The sequence below is a fragment of the Meriones unguiculatus genome, chromosome 9 (genome assembly GCF_030254825.1).
Source record: "Meriones unguiculatus strain TT.TT164.6M chromosome 9, Bangor_MerUng_6.1, whole genome shotgun sequence".
In the NCBI taxonomy this organism is placed as follows: Eukaryota; Metazoa; Chordata; class Mammalia; order Rodentia; family Muridae; genus Meriones; species Meriones unguiculatus.
In genome coordinates, this window is record NC_083357.1 from 11302341 (window position 1) to 11319888 (window position 17548).

At 43.2% G+C, this 17548-nt stretch overlaps 1 protein-coding gene across 1 annotated transcript in view; it reads left to right on the forward strand.

The window, feature by feature from the left end:
* Positions 1-17548, forward strand: part of Frmpd2 (FERM and PDZ domain containing 2) — a 71033-nt gene that overhangs the window by 14899 nt on the left and 38586 nt on the right. The window contains exons 11-15 of the mRNA XM_021643471.2: positions 1079-1226; positions 1786-1924; positions 6912-7067; positions 12005-12190; positions 16823-16976. Of these exons, the coding sequence (XP_021499146.2) occupies positions 1079-1226; positions 1786-1924; positions 6912-7067; positions 12005-12190; positions 16823-16976 (783 nt within the window). The remainder of the gene's footprint in view (positions 1-1078; positions 1227-1785; positions 1925-6911; positions 7068-12004; positions 12191-16822; positions 16977-17548) is intronic.

Sequence of the window (17548 nt, forward strand, 5' to 3'; positions counted from 1 at the left end):
TCAAGGAGAAGAAGGATGGGGACAGCATTCAGTAGTTCAGACCGATTTAACTGTCCATATAGATGAGATGGAGGACCAACTCTGCAGGTACTGAAGACCTGAGCTTGCAAATGAGGCTGTTCTCAGTTACTTTGGACTGCTACAACAAAGTGACATAAGTGGCTTAAACAGTAGGCTTTTTTTTTTTTTCTTCAAAGATGGGATCTTGAGGTCCAAGATGAAAGAGTCAGCTGATTTTTATTCTTCATAGCGATCTGCCCTCTGGATCACAGCGGAAATCCTTCTCACTTGAGTCCTTACATGGCAGAAAGAAAGAATGAGGGGCAGGGGAGGGAGAGAAAAACTGAGTCATGAGTACCATTGTAGTGGTGCTTGGGCTCACTGTATGTGTTGGGGGAGTATGCAGATGTTTAGTCTGTGTCTGGGAGGTGCAAGATGGGCCAGTCGATGCAGAAAGACCTGGCAGGTGGCAGAAACTTCATACTCCATTCCTTTGTCATAAAATGACAGCTGGGAACAAGGTGCTAAGTGGCAGCTCTTCATCATAAATACAGTTGTCACTCAGCGTCCACAGGAAATAGATTCTAGGACTCCAGCGGACACCTACATCCATAGACATTCATAAGCAAAAGGAAGTGGTGTGTATGTGTGCCTTGTGCATTCCCCTGTGTCTCTAGAGTCCTCAGAATGCCCAATTCAGTGTGAACACTATCCACATGGTGCCCTACTATACCATACAGGGGACAATGACAAAAAGTCCTGTACTTATTCAGTACATGTACAAATATTTCAGCATTTGGCTAGTTGAACCTGCAGACTTGAAGGCTGTTCGTGTGGAAGGCTGTCTGTAATGTGTGTTTTTGATCGATTTTCTTTGTCTCCTTCTCTCCACTCCTATGGCCCCTGCAAGAGTTCCCTGTTACCAGATACAGAAGGGACCTTCTGCTCTCTCCTGCACCAATGCAGCTTATATCCCGCCCCACCCCTCTGGACAGAGCTCTAGGGATGAGTGTGTGTGTATTGGGGTGGGGGGGAGGCACACCTATTGATTCTCTTCCAAACTCTTTTTCCACCCCAGATGAAGAGTTCTTTTTCCTGGACACGGACACCAGATTGTGCAAACTTGCCCCAGAAGGCTGGAGAGAACAGCACCCGAAAGGTTCCATGGACACTTTAACACTCTTTCTGCGGATAAAGTTCTTTGTCTGTCACTATGGGCTGCTCCGGTGAGTGCCACAGCCCATTCCTGGGCTCGCTGAAGGGTTTATGGTCCAGGCTGGTATTACAGGTAGTGGATAGGCAGATAACACAGGGGAGGGATAATAGATGACATATAAAGGTCAGTTTCTGTCCATGGGATTCTGATGTAATAGAATCAAGAAGAAACCCAGTCTTTTATAGGCAGGCCCTATCAAAATGAGAAATCGCTCCACGTATTTCAAACAGTCCACTCAGCATTTAAGTTCTCCTTTCCCTAAGTCTCTGCCATGCACAGCTCCACAACTCCAGCAGCGTGCATTGGCTTGATTCAGCTCACCTTCTCTGGTTTTTCATTGCTTACTGGAGAGACTACCTAACTGAATATCAGTTTTATGGCTTGAACTACATCATCTTGGGTATCTGGTGTAGAGAAGCCCTCATCAGGACTGGTCTGGGCGGAGGAGTCCACACTAATCTCTCTTCTCTGGGTTCTGATGGGTTGTTTCCATTTTCCCAGTCTGAGAAACCCTTGCTTTTCTAGCTCTCTACATCTAAGCTCTCTTCATTCCTGTGTTTCTTTGCTAGGCACAGCCCAACAAGGCATCAATTTTACCTGCAACTTCGAAAAGACATTCTAGAAGAAAGGCTGCATTGCAACGATGAGACACTGCTGCAGCTGGCAGTCCTTGCCCTGCAGGCTGAGTTTGGCAGTCATCCTAAGGAGGTAGGGTGGTGCCTGGGGCCTCTGGGCGGCATCAATGGAAAGAAGAACGTGGGATGCTGAGACTGTCAGGAATATGGAGGCTTTGCCTTTGCGAAGTGTTGTTGGCATCTGCCGAGGAGACTGGGGAAAACTATCTCATCCAGCAACCTACCCACCCATTCATTTATCAAACAAGCATCCCCTGAACATTCTTTCTGTGTTATGTATCCTACAAGGTCGAATAAACAAGTTCATGCATTGTGATATAGTCCTTGTCTAGTACATCCCGCTTTACATTAGTTAGTTTGTGCTTTTACAATGAAATACCCAAAAAAAGTTAACTTACAAAGAGAAAAGGTTTATTTAGCTCATAGGTTTAGAAGCTCGAAGTCCAGGATTGTACCCCTCCATTGGTTTGATGCTGGGTATCAGGACCTCATGGTGGGAGCACATGTTGGGAGGAACTCACAATGCCAAATAGGAAGTCAGAGGGAGAGAGGCTGAGGTCCCATGGTTACTTCTGAAGAGAAGCCTCCAATGACCAATAGTTCTTCCATGAAAGTGCCATCATTTCCCAATAGCACCACACTGGAGATCAAGACTATCCACTGTCTCTTGGGGATCACTCAGACCAAAGCCATACCACAGTAACGCACACACTTACTGAGTTTTTTATCACCATTATCACCAATATTAATAGCCAAGCTTTATTAAGAGATCACTCTATCTGCCATTGACATAAACATCTAACCCACATAAATATTGCAAAGTTGACACCACATATTCTAGATAGACAATCTGTAGATGGTTAAAGTCTTTGCACCTGAGTGTGAGTCAGTCAGGGGCAGTTTTACTGGGAGGAATGTCCTCTCAAACAGTGGCTCTTCTTTACTTCAGCAGCCCCTTGCCATAGCAGCAAAATCATATATAAGTAAGGGTGTGGATTTGGGCCATTGGGGAAGTGGGGAGGATGGGGGAAGTTGGGGAGGGAAAATTGTAATCAGAATATATTTTATGAAAAATTCTATCTTCAATAAAAATATACCAATAAACTATTTTTAGAGCAGATTAAATTGGAGATGCAGAGATTTTCTGACCCCCATTGCATAGCCTTCCACCCAAAACAACATAACCATCCTGATATATATATATATATATATATATATATATATTTACAATCAATCAACCTGTTTTGACATATTGTTATTACCTAGAATCTATACTTGTGCTTGATTCTCTGTGTGTGGGTATTTCAAATAGCATTAGGGGTGTAGGCTAGATTTCCATCACTGTAACAAAATACCTGTGGCCATCAACTTACAAGGAGGAAAGATCTACTTGGCTCCTGGTTTCAGAGGTTTTAATTCATGGTCATTGGCTCTGTCAGTTTGGGATGTGGTGACACAGTAAATCATGACAGAAGTGAATGGTGAAGGCTTCTCACCTCCAGACTGACAGGAAGGATAGGAGGAGTCCGGGGTCTCAGTGTCTCAAGGGAATGCTTTCAATGACACAACTCGTCTCGCACAGCTGCCTCTGAAAGGTTCTCAACTTTCCTAATGCTCCGCCCTGTAATACAGTCCCTCATGTTGTAGGGACTCCAACCATAAAATTATTTCTGTTGCTACTTCATAACTGGAATTTTGCTACTGTTCTGAATCAGAAGGCAGGATATCTGATATGTGACCCCTGTGAAAAGGTTATTCAACCTCCAAGGGGGTCATGACCCACATGTTGAGGACTGTCTTAAAGGTTCCACTCCCTTCTAATAGTAACTACACAGGGCTTTGGCATCACATGGCCTTCAAGGGATATTCTGTAGTTTAACTGCAGCTGCAAGGCTTCAAAAGGGACAGCGCCTCTCTGTGTTGTTAGCGGGCAAGAAGAAGAGGCTTTAGGCATTTTATGAGGTGATGGGGCTGGCTAGGTGGCACCTGTCACCCTCTGGAGGACTTTGTATGTCTTGCTAAGGGGCTTCTATTTTGGAAATGCTTCTGGTGGTGGGAAAAGAACTGAAAGCTGCTGTTGTGAAAGATGGGTGCCCCTGCAGAATTTTAAGCAGGGAAGTAGCATGATTATATTTGCATTTTAAAAGGGAGACAAAGGCAATTTAGTATAAAAATAAATCTCCTTAATCACACATCACAGCAGAACAACGTTCCACAGGCTCAGGCTCTTCAGCCTGATCACATGTGGGGATTTTTGTACAGTCATAGACATTGCTGCACGCCATCTGCATTCTTTCCTGCCTTCCTGACGATGCCACGGGTCTGGAGCGCTTTCATGCTATGACTCCATGGGGCTGGGACTTCCATCGAGTATCCAGTCCCTCTGTTGGGCATTCCCCTCATAGTGCCATGTAAGTGATAATTGGGATGATCATCACACCATAGTCCCTTGGGTGTTTCTCTTCTACAAATGCCACAAAGACAATGGTACTTGTGCCTAGAACTTTCTAGATCCTTGTTGATGTCTTCTCTTAGGTATGTTCACAGCAGGAAATGCAGGGACAAAAATCCTATATTCCTTTTCTCCATCCTAAATGTTTTAATAAACTTAATTTTTCAGGACACATGTTAGTTAGCTTTCTGTCACTATGACAGACTATAAGAGATAATCTGCTTAAAGGAAAGAAGCTTTATTTGGCTTCACAGAATTTGGTCCATGATTGCAGGCTCCCTCTCTTTAGGTAGGCCTAGGTAAGGGAGCAAACCTCAGGGGTAGAGCAGAGCAAAACTCATGGTGGATCATGGTAGCCAGAAAGCAGAATGACAAAAAAGGGAAGGGGCTGGGGTCCTGGCAGCAACCTTATTCCCTTCCACTGGATCCCACTTGCTCAGGGTGTTCCCAACTGTGCCGCTTGCTGGTGAAAGCCGATAGCATTCGGGAGACTTAATACAACTATAACAGAGCAGTTAAGTTTACAGCAAATGGCAGGTAGGAAGGTAGAGAGATCTTCTGTGCCAACAACTCCCCTAGTGAACATTATAATTTCCTATCAGAGGGCACATTTGTTACAATTGCTGAACCAGTGCTGACAGATGGCCATCGCCAGAGTACCTGGTTAACACAGGGATTCACTCCTCGTGTCGTATACTACATATGTTTTGACAAGTACATAACGCATGCATCACTATCAGTTGGCCATGCGGAGTCGTCTCATTGCTCTAGAATTCGTCAAGCGCTCCCTCCCCTTGCTAGCGCTCTGCCTGTCTGTCCGCTGGCAACCACTCATCTCTTTACCGTGTCTGTAGCAGGAGAGCTCATGTAGGTTTATGTCATTTAGTAACATGCCTTTAAGCACCTTCATGGCCTTTCCTTGTTAGCGTTTTTTTTTTTTTTTTTTTTTTTTTTTTTTTTTTTTTTTTTTTTTTTTGTGCTGAATAGCATATGCCATCACCCAGATGTACTATCGTTTTTTTGTTTGGTTTCGATTTGTTTTCACACTTACTCCCCGGACAGCTTTTGTTTCCGCAGTCTGGCGATTATGGATAAAGCTTCTGTTAACAGCCATGTGCAGTTATTTATTTATGTTCACTGCTATGCATGTAACCCAGGGCTTCCTGCAGGCACTCTTCCACTGAGCTACAGTCCTGGCTTCCTGGTAGCTTTTTCTGTGGACATAGGTCTTCGGTCTTTGGGGTTAATTGCCAGGGCCTCAGTTAGAGTCTGTTTAAATCTGCAAGAAGTTGACCAACTGTCTTTCAAAATGGCTGTACCATTTTCAACTCTCGCCCACAATGAATGTGAATTCCTGTTGTTTCTATTCCCAACAGCCCTTGGTATTGTCAGTGTTCTGCATTTTGGCCAATCTAACATGATTTAGTTGTTTATTTATTTATTACAATTTATTCACTTTGTATTCCCACTGCAGTCCCCTGTCTCGTCTCCTCCCAGTTCCACCCACTCTCCCACTTCTCCCCCTATGCCCTTTTCCTAGTCCCTTATAGGGGAGGACCTCCTCCCCTTCTATCTGACCCTAGCCTATCAGGTCTCATCAAGGTTGGCTACATCAACTTCTTCTGTGGCTTGGCAAGGCTGCACCCTCCAGGGGGAAGTGATCAAAGAGCCGGCCACTGAGTTCATGTCAGAGACAGCCCCTGTACCGCTTACTAGGTAACCCACTTGGAAACTGAGCAGTCTATGGGCTTCCTCTGAACAGGGGTTCTAGGTCCTCTCCATGCAAGGTCCTCGGTTGGAGTATGCTTTAATTTTTTAATGCACTAGAGCACTGAGAATGTTGCTTTAAATTTTCTTTTGTGCCATTGATCTTATCCCTGACTCACCCTGGGTCACCTGGAGAATTCTGGGATCCTCAGTCTATGACCACGTGTTTACAGGATTGTGCCACAGCATGAATGTGGGGTGTGATGGATACAGTGGTGTGCACTCCTGAACCCTGTCACACTGACTCACCCACCCCCTGAATAAAGGTCAGATTCACCCATCTCCCAGCTGCCTTCTTCATGATAACTACCATCAAAGCAGTGTTTGGGGGATGGGATGGGATGGGGTAGGCTGGCAGAGATCAGGATAGAAATCAGAAATGCAGAAGCAGCGTAAGCTCTTCACTACCCAGGCCTATCCTCCTCAGTTTTTGCAATGGACTTGGAGATGTGTCACCATGAGCTTCACCATACTTTGGTTTGTCCCCACATCTGTGTTGAGGGAACCCAGTACTAGGCACTAACTGACACGGATCTTCTAGACTCTCCTGAGGAACTGTAGCCTCAGCGTCTTAAGTAGCAGACCTGCTGCAGATCGAGGTCTGGGTTGGGGAGAAGGATCTGGTCTCCCCAAACATGGTTCTGTATAGAGGTGATGTCATAGCTGAAATTTCCTTGTTTGGCCCCACTTCTGATACAAACCCAACACCGTGTTCCAGAGGCACCTCAAAGGAGTGCCCTGTCCCAGGCTGTTGGGAGTGTGGTTTCACACACATTTCTCTTCTATTTAGAAGTGGCTGGAAGGGATCCTGGCTAAGCTTTCTTCTGCATGTTCTTCCTAGCAGGTGGGGAGTAAAGCATACTTCCGAATTCAAGATTACATCCCGGCAAGGCTTATTGAGCGGATGACAGCAATCCGGGCCCAAGTAGAAGTCTCAGAGATGCACCGGCTCAGTTCTGCGCCGTGGGGAGAGGATGCTGAGCTAGAGTTCTTAGAGGTGAGGCCTATGGGGTCTGGAGAGAGGTGTTAGGGTTCAGGAAATGTAGTCAGTGATTCTCTCTGCAGCCATCTTTGGGGACCAGAAGGAATCAAATTTGCAAGGAGTTATAAGCAAGGATTTGGCCCACAAAAGGAAGACTCTTTCATCACACTGAGCAACAAGAAAAGGTTTCTGGTAACAGGTTGCATTAGGAATGATCCCTCAAAGGAATAGGATCTAATGAGCTAGGCTAATGTCACAGGGCCTTGCTTTGACCTCAGAGAGGCATCTGTGGCACTTTCCTGTGGGCAGGAATGTGCACATTTTCCTGTATCTAAGCTTCACAGTTTGGGTCATAATATTCTGTCCAAGTGTTTGCTTGTTTCTTTGGTTTTGCCTTTAAGAAGATAAGTGCTTGAGAGAAGAACGGGAAAAGTAAGGCTTGCCCTGTTCCTTTTGGCCAGTCACCTAGGAAAATGATCCCCACACCTAACATTGGGGGGCAGTCCGCGAGCACTTCATTCTCTAAATCCCACCCGAAACACTCACTGAATTCTGTAGTCCAGTCTCACACATGTCCCCTGTCAAGAACATTCCCTTGACGAGGGACATGTGCCTCAAAGCCATCAGATGATGAGTGGCCATAGAACTAGAGAACCGAGTTGAGATCAAGGATGTCACCCTGCAGGTCATTACTGTGGGGTGAATGCTGCCTGCAGGCTGTCCCAAGCCATCTTCATGGGCTGGATTCAGTAGCATTCCTCCCTCCACTGGAGAACTATAAAAAGTGTCTATAAAAAAAAAAATAACTACCATCTTACAAGCCAAAGGCTGAAGGCTTTTTTCATCCTAACTTTCAGGAAAAGCATCGATTTTGATCATTTGCGCGCAATGTTCATTCATGTCGAGACATACTCTGGGTCCTGATCTTCCCGTTGGTGTTCTAATACAGTGACTAATGCATAGGATGCCTGTTCTTGATGCAGAGGGTTGAAGAGAGTGAGCTTTGCACCCACGGGGAGCATCTGTATCACACTGTGAGCTTGTCAAAGTCTTTTCCCAAATACGAAGAAAGCACTTCTCTGCCATGCCCCCACAGAGAGTGAGCACACTTACATTTTGATATAGTCACACTTCTACACGCACTTATATATGTATATAGCCGTATACATTTAAAGGGGACATATATTACTTAAGAACTTCTTAGAACCCTGAATTGCCAAAAAAAGAAAAGAAAAGAAAAGAAAACTTGCTTTGAATCAATACCTACTTCCCATGTATATAGTCCCAATATGCAAGGCTGAAATTAGTATTTTTCTATATCCACCGTTGGCTTTATTTCTGTTTTGTTTATTAGGAGTAGACTCTCTGCATGGAGTCACACAGGTGGGTAACAGTGCTCAATTCAACCACAGATGCTTCTGATTGTCGAAGCATCTTGTTAGGGGGACATTTTTGGTCCCCCTAACCAGGATGCCATACCAACAGTGCCCCAGATCCACAGAGCCTAACACGTAGCCGATATAACACAAATAGTCACTAGATATTTAATTATAGCTCCTCTAGGCTCTTCTTTTTCATCCAAAGAGGAAATCATTCCCAGGTGGCTGCCTGCTGGCTTGGTTCACGGATGCTGTGCTCTGCCAAATCATTTTCTCCCACTGGCAGCAGACTTGGCAACAGCCCAGCGTGGGCACCACTGAACACCACCATTGGTCTGGAAGATTCACAACTGTGTGAGTGTGTGACTCCCTGAACAACCTGTTCAAGGTTTGCTCACTGTTTCCTGGACATCCGCAATGCTAGAACTGTTCCCACTCAGCTGGGGACAGTGATGTGTTATGTGGAAACAAATCCAGTTGCCTGTTGGAATCACATTGGTTAAATTCTGTGTTTTTTTTCTCCTTAGCATTCTAATGGATGTGTTCCCCAGGTGTTTCATGGGTTTTGTCCTTCCTTGCTGGGAGGTAGGCTCCCTTGACCCATCCCTGGAAGTCTGCGCCAAATTAGGAACAGAATTATGAGAAGGATTTGTCTTGGTTACTCAGCATGTTTTTCCAGAATACATTCACAGAGATGGAATTATAGGGCCAAAGCATATGAGTCGCTGTGAATTAGGAAAGAACAATCCCTTTGTGACCCACCGTTTTCAGGACAGCAAGGAGCAGTTAGGACTGCTTGGTTTAATCTCATTTGCTGCTGGCTGCTGGAAGAACAGAAAGCCATGTCGGAATGGATAAGGAAAGGCACAGTGGGAGACAGGAGACAGATATGCTATTTTACTTTTAACAGATGGAAGGTGCCCTAGAAAACATTATGCATATTTATCTGTGTTCCCAGTCTCTAGGGATGCTCCAAATTTTAGTCGTTAAGAATGAATTCTTGAAATCAAACAGACTCTTCTATTCAGGTTCCCATTCTGGCCTCCAAGGAATTTAGATGTACTACTTGGGTCAGTGGAATGATTTGTCTTTCAGATATAGGAGAGTTTATTTTTTATTTTTTTCTAAGCTTACTAAACCAAAAGTTGGAACATCATATCCACTAACAGGAAATTGCTCTTGTATATGTAATAAAAATAAATTGAAACTATTATTTTCAAATAGAGCCACATAAATATGGCCACATACACTCCAGTGTATTGCTGGAAGCCGCTCTCCCAGCCCTGTACTTTGTTTTATATTTGTTCCAATAGGGTTTGGTGTTTTAGGCATGTTCACCAACAGGGCCAGGAAACACAAGTTAGCAATTCATGGGCAAGAATATTGGAAACAAAGGGGAGGCTGACTGTCCTTAGCCACAGCCGGGGAATCTTTGAGAATGTAGACCCAGGCTGAACTATGAACTTCAAAACAGACAATGGAGTCCAGGTAGATCAGCCACTGATAATGTTCAAAAACCCATAGCTGTTTAGTAGATAATATCTATGCTATCAAAACCCTTCTATCCCTCGCCTGAGCACGGTCCTAGTGCTACTTGGTTGTGTGGTCAAAGAGGACTCATCAGTAGGCCAGTAATGACACAGAGGATCCAGTGGTTATCGGATATGTGCTTTGTGAAAGCAATTACAGATGTACGAAAAAAAATTTACAGGATTGAACTTCCGTAATGTCAGTAGCTGGTTTCATTGTGGGGGGCAGCTATATTGATTTTGAACAGGGTATCTCACTGGGACCTGCAGCTTACCAATTAAACTAGACTAGCTGGCTGGTGACCCTCTCATTTCTGCCTCTCTAGTGCTTGGATTACAAACACCCATCACACATTCAGCTTTTTACATCAGTGCTAGGGATGAAACTCAGGTCTAAGCCATCTTTTTGGCTGTTACAGCTGCTTTCTTTGTGACTTCCTGACCATAAGAACAGAAGAAGACATACATGCTCATTAAAATGTTGGATTGTGTGTGTGTTGGGGATGGGGGAAGGAGTTTCCTTTCCTTTCAGTTGAAGAATTTGAAGAACTTGGCCTGTAGAGACAAAAACATTTAATTGTCCTGAGTTCAATTGATTAGATTACATAGCCCTTCTGTGCCTCCATTTTCTTCTTTGTAGAGACAGCCTTTGTCTTATGATATGAAAACTAAATGATAAGGAAACAATACGTGCCTGAGCAGCATGAGTTATTGGTACTCAAGTATCATGACTCTCAGAATAATTAAAAATACAAAAATGGAAAGTTAATGCTAAAGATTTAAAAAGCTTTAGATCATTTTCTAAAAGCAAATTTAGTAAAAGCATCCTTAGTCTCATGGTGGCTATTTCAGAGCCTTAGAACAACGTTCATCAAATTCCTTAACATAATGTGCCATACTTTCTTGGGCAGTCTCTCTTTGTCACACCTAAATCAATATCCGATTGGCTTTAGATGTTTCAATACTAGTACTCAGTGCTTTTATTGGGTGATAATGGTGATGATGATGATGGTAACAATGTGACAGTGTCTCTTCACGCTAAAAGCAGGAAGCCCAGCATCCAGACACTTAATCATAATCTCACAGAAAGTCAGGGTGTCTGCTGGCTATGTCACATGTCTACAGTGATGACTCATCTGCAGGAGAGTCTGCTGGCGAGATGGTACCAGATCTCACCAGTGAAGCCCTTTGAGAGGCTCTTAATTCTCCGGAGCAGGAAGCCTTTCCTGCAGGTCCATGCGCACAGCCTTCTGATGAGAACTTCCTGGCTGTGGGACTGCTGTTCAGACAAGAAAACATTTGTGTTGAGCTCATGCTTGAAACACTCTTGAGAATTCAATTGGCCTGATGGAGCTCTGATTGATCCTTGGCCTCTGGCAAAATTCAATCTCCTAGTTTAGTAAACTGAGGCAAGAGCTGAGGCTATGGAGATCCTACAGAGGCATTAGTGAGTTTCAGAAAGGCATGCTGGAGTGACGGGCATTTCCCTGCAGCTTGCTCTTGGCTCAACTTGCTAGGATAGCCTTGCTAAAGACCTAAAGACTCCTTTTTGTGCGTAAGCCTCAGCTTTTGCAACTAGAAAATGGGAAAAAATGGGAATAGATGATCGATACAACCAGGGAAGAGAACTCCTGACCTTGAGATGTCCCAAGAAAGTCTGACTCCTAAGAAACATTTATTCACCGTCCTTTTATCCTAGTGTCCTATAAGAGTGCAAATGTTCTCTTAGGTAGTCTATAAATAAGGGATTCTTTGGACAAAACACAAACCAACCAAAAACAAAAACAAAAACAAGCCCCCCCCCAAAAAAAAACCCAACTTCCCAAACCCAACAGAAACAAAGAAGGAAAGAACGAAAGAAAGAAAGAAAATGCTATCATATCAAAGGTATAGACATATTCCAGAGTAAGAAAGAACTGTCCAGCTGAATGTTTCTTCATCTTGTTTGGCAGTGATGGACCTTTTCCACAGAAGGGGTCGAGGGTCCCTATAATTTTCAAGCAGGGAACTCACGGGTCCTGAATTGGCCTTTTTCTCCCTCTAGGTTGTTCAGCAACTCCCAGAATATGGAGTCTTGGTTCACCGCGTTTTCCCAGAGAAGAAGAGACCAGAAGGGGGATTGGCCTTGGGGTTCTGCACCAAAGGCATCATAGTCTACCAAGTGAAAAGCGGCCGCAGAATGGCAACATCACAGTTTCCTTGGAGAGAAATTGGGATGATTTCAACTCATGTGAGTGAAGCTCTGTTGACGGACACCCGCACCTCCCTTTCTTTTGGTCTACGGCCCTTTCAGTAGCAGTGCCTACCTAGGTGTCTTTTGACATATTCACGTACAGCTGACCCTCAGTTCACCTGTGTTCTGGTGCATTGATGTACATGCAAGGGGTTGGGGCCGCAGGAAGGCTTTTTTTCTTCTTCTCTTGTTACCCCTTGGCAGCTGTAAAAGAAAAAAAAAGTTTTTGTTTTTTTTTTTTAATTTCCTCAGCTGAGGGGATGAGATGAGCGCTGTTCCCAAGCCTTTCTAGCTCTTTCTGAACTCTCCAAGCTGACTGATCCAAACTGGCTTCTCTTATCATCTTCTGACTGAATGGCTCTGCCTCGCCTCAAAGTAAATCAGACAATATGTTCTAATCTGGCTCCTTCTCACTCTATGGCTCATTTTGTCTTCACCTTTTTCTAGCTTATTTTCTCGGCAACCTGTCTCTGTAAAACTGTCCTAATAAAAGTGTCTCAGTAAAAACTCTCTCCTCAATAACCTAGAACCCCTGCACAGCTATAGCCCATAACAGTTCAGTCTCCAAGTGGGTTCCATAGTAATGGGAAGAGGGACTGTCTCTGATGTGAACTAAGTGGCTGGCTCTTTGATCACCTCCCCCTGAAGAGGAGCGGCCTTACCAGGCCACAGAGGAAGACAGTGCAGCCACTCCTGATGAGACCTGACAGACTAGGATCAGAAGGAAGGAAAAGAAGCCCTCCCCTACCAGTGGACTTGGGGAAGGACATGTGTGGAGAAGGGGGAGGAAGGGAAGGATTGGGAGGGGAGAAGGGAAGGAACTACAAGGGGGATACAAAGTGAATAAAGTGTAATTAATAAAAAAAAGTAGCCTATGGTTACAGACATAACCAAAATAAATCACAGAAACTTATTTTTTAAAACTTTATTCCAGAATTTTTTACATCATTATAAATGCTGAATATAAGAGTTTTTGATGTTTTATATATAAGAACTATTTTATTAATAAGAATCCTTCAAATATGATGATGTGGATAATATTGTTCAAAGCATCAATTTTTATTATAGATGTTATGTTGTCAAAAGGCTAACTAAAATAAACCATGGCATCAAAAACAAAAACAAAAAACAACAACAAAAACAAAACCCTCTCTCCTCTCCCTTTGCACTGCTCTTAAAAGCAGCCTCCCTTTCCTGTCCTGTTCTTGTGAGAGTTGGGGATATCCTATTTCTGACTCATTCTGTCAAATCTTTCTCTGATGCATTACTTTGCCCCTCAATTAGACATCACTTTCAAACATGGCTGCTTCCTTTTATAAGCTAATTTTGCTTTTACTGTTTGGGATTAAAGGTGTGTACCGAGGGCGTGCCTGTATTCCAATCAGATCAGACTGTAATCCAGAGCATGTCTGCCTTCTAGCCAGATCACATAGTACTAGAATGTCTTTGGGTGTGATCCCTTGCCAGAGCCATGTTATGGGATTAAAATTCCTCTGCAGCCAGCTTCCTCAGAGCCTCCATAAAGAGCCTGTATTCTCAAGTGCGACATTTTCTATCCATGCCTTCTCCTAACCCCTGGGAGTCCATCTGTGCTCAAAACAAGGACAAATGGGATCTGAAGGAAAAGAAGGAAGTTGAGGTTTACTGGAGCCTGCAAGGTTCTGAAACATCTGCCCTAAGGATTGGTGCTTCCTCAGAAGCTCAGGCATCCAGTGTGTCTTGGGTTGACTGCAGGCACCTTGGCAGTGTCTGATGGCCACTGAGGTTTTAAAATATGCAAAAAAAAACAAAAAACAAAAAACAAAAAACAAACAAACAAAAAACCCTCCCTGGACATCCAAGTTGCTGTACATTTCAAATCATATTAAAATGCCCTTTACACTGTTCAGTTCCAGAATTTAATTTCTATGCTCTTGGCACTGGGACCTGGTAGCTGACTGTCCCTGTCTATCCTAAGCTTAACCAGGTCAGGATTTATGTTTCACTGATGACTCATCTAAAGACAAAGTTCTTTGGCACATAATAGAATTTCTTAATACCCTATCACTTGTGTTTAGAAAAAGAAAGCTTATGTAAAATATGTAATAATTAGCATAATTTGAGTTCATTAAACTGACCTAAGAATGTATTGTCAGGGTATTGATATTTTTCAGCAAACTTAAATATAAACAATGTTTATACTAATGAATTTTTCAGAACCTTAATTATTTAAAGAAATATGAAGTGTATTTAAAGAATTCAGATTACTGAATCAAATTCAACACTATTATATTGTTTCTCATTCTCTTTATTTATGCTTAACTAAACAAAGATTTCAATGTGATTTGTCTAAATGCAGATTCTCTAAGCAGTAACTTTGAAACATGAAAAATTTGAGGCCATAAAGTTCAACACCGCCCTTAAGTTTTTTTTTATACATACATGCATGCATACAGATAGACATACAAACATGTATATATACATATATTGGTTTCATTTTACAAGTACTTGTTTTCTCATTACCAGGCCAATTAAAAAAATTAAATCTGGGAAGTCATCAAGCTCACAAGCTCAAAGAAACTATTTAATTAGGATTTCCATCCCCTGATGATCAATTTCCTCCTTGGCATGAATGGGCTATTTTGCTGAAAAGTCATCATGAAGTAAGATCACCAGATGCTCATGGGCAGTTAAGTATCTTCCACAGAAAATGACTCTTTTTCTGCAAGCCCCAAGTAGTGAGCTCTGAGAGACCAGAGATCAGTTCAGGAAGCTTCAGTTTTCTGTACTAATAGCTGGAGCCAAGATGCTTCAATCACATCTCATTCATCTTTTCACCCTTCAGGAAGTAGCCAAGGGAATAAAAGCACCATTTTCAATGAAGAAAATTCCTGGGTACCTTGGCATCTCTGCATACTTGATATTCAATCACAAACCATCCGTTCTAGAACAAGAAGCCTAATAGTGCTGATGACTGTAGTGTTTTCAGCATTCTCTCTAATCTTTAGAGATAAATGCATGGAGCAGAACAGACTATAGAAGACTACACAGGGCCCTCTGTAAGCAAAAGAATACAAGGTTGCAAAGAGAAGCTCCCTCATAAAAGGCAATGTTGTTTAGAATAAGAAAAGAAACCCCCAAATTACAAATCTAAAAAAAACAGAGGACATACTTTTTAAATGGTGCAAATGCCAGAAAAACACTTCATTAATTAGCTTCCTGGCAAAGCCTGTATGTGTTCTCTTTTCAGACTTTATATGGCATATTCTTTCCTTTATTTTCATATGACAGCATTTATTAAAAAAAACATTTTTATCTAGAGAAGATAGGAGTACAGTTTAATGTATCTTTTAGAATGACTGAGATAGGATAAAGTGCAATTTTCACAAAGAAACAGTTGCTCCTTATAGTGTTATTGTAAGTTTCTGTGCTTCAAATGCAGAGAGAGAGAGAGAGAGAGACAGAGAGAGACATACATACAGACACACACACACACAAAGACACACACACACACAGAATCACAGAATCTGTGTTTCTCCCTTTTCAGATTTGTTTGAGAATAGTTATTGGATTTTTGTTTTGATTGATTGGTTGGTTGGTTGGTTGGTTGAGACTTGGTCTCATTTTGGAGCCCTGGCTGACATGGAGATCCACCTGCCCCTGCCTCCCTTAGTGCTGGGCTTGAAGGCGTGTGCCTCTGCACACAGCATGTGGTATATTCAGAGGACTGTAGATCAGTTTCTAGATTCTAGGATTTCTATATCATGTTTGGAGTAAAGATAATGATTCCTTAATCTACAGCATGGCATGAGAGGTATACATGCTCACAAAGTTCTTAACATAATTGTAACCTGGGCATCTTTTGTGGGACCTTTTATCTAGGGAATGACAGAAATCAAAACAAGTGAAAGTTTATTACAGAAAAGAAGGGCTGGCCTCCCATAGGCAGAGGAGCCAGGAGAAAAGATACAGACTGTATTTCATGGAGAAGGGTTTCTGTTTTTATGCTTTTTCCAGACAAGAGAGGAGGCTTCCAGTGCGCATGTACTACTTTGCACACAGCTCAAAACACTCCTATATTTTTGTTCTAACTCTCCCTTGGGGGAGCTTTCGCTATGCTAATGTGTTATAATGAGGCATAATGAGGATCCGGGTCAGTTCCCGGTCTGTTTCCTTGCTTCTTTGGTGGTGGCTGGTTCTGACTACAGCTCTGTTCCTCTGCTGGCTTATTACACTGCAGCTGCCTGCTTGTTCTCTGCTGGCTCCCTGACTCATCGGAGCAAGAAGCTTGGAGCTTGTACGACAGAAACAATGGGGGATGCTTGCCGGCCATTTCACAGTGCACTTGTGAGGGCCCAGTGTCCACTGACTCATCTCACGTTCTTTCTGTCCAGCACACTCCTAGACAATAGCAATTATATGGCAAACATTTGGCTCACAAATGAAGGAGAAAGATAAATAGAGGGATTTTTGTTTAGCCATTGTCTAAGAAAAGAAATTGGGCCTTTGTCAGACATTACCTGGCCTGTACTTCCAGAAGTGTGTTGATACTGACCTGAGGGGCTGATCTTGTATTGCTGCCTATACACATGTACTTCCAGGGGTGGGTGAGGACAGTCAGGGTTCTAAGCCTGTGTTTGCTTCCTCCAGAGAAAAAAGCTCACCATCACCAGCAGCAGCACTGGGGAAAAGTACACCTTTGTCACCGATTCAGCCAAGACCTGTAAATACTTGCTGGGCCTCTGCTCTGGCCAGCATTGGTTTAATGCTCAGATGGGCTTCGAGCCGCCTCCACATCTAACTGGTGAGTATGCACCGTACGAGCGCCGCGTAAGTGGACAGGCTTGCCCTTTCTTAAAGTAATTTGGGTGAAAAGATATAGTTGACCCCCAAATACTTGAAAAGTCTGAAATCGTGGCCAACAATGGCAGAAACACAATAAAAATGGAGTATAGATTTTATTCTCAGGTTGACGAAAGTAAAACTAACACCAGGACAAATTGACCCAATCCTCTCAGATGAAACTGGAGATCTCGCTCTCCTCACCCCTCTCTCCCCTTCACTTCCCCTTCGTTCTCCATCCTTCCCTCTGTCCATTCATCTAACTTGGCAAATGCTGAAGGAAGGTCTATATCCCTTTGACCTCACAATTTTACTGTAGATATTTATCCTAAGGTAACGAATACTGAAGTTGATGGCAAACGGAACTGTCTGTGATTCAGGGCTGAATGAGGAAGGGCAGTAAGAGGAGAGCTGTGAGCGGTACTGTAGTTGGACATCTCCACCCCTCACTAGGGGCTGGGCACCAGCATGTGTACTGCTGAGCAGTCAAATGGTGGCAGGAGCAACCTAGAAATTAAATCTGTCATTTTATGT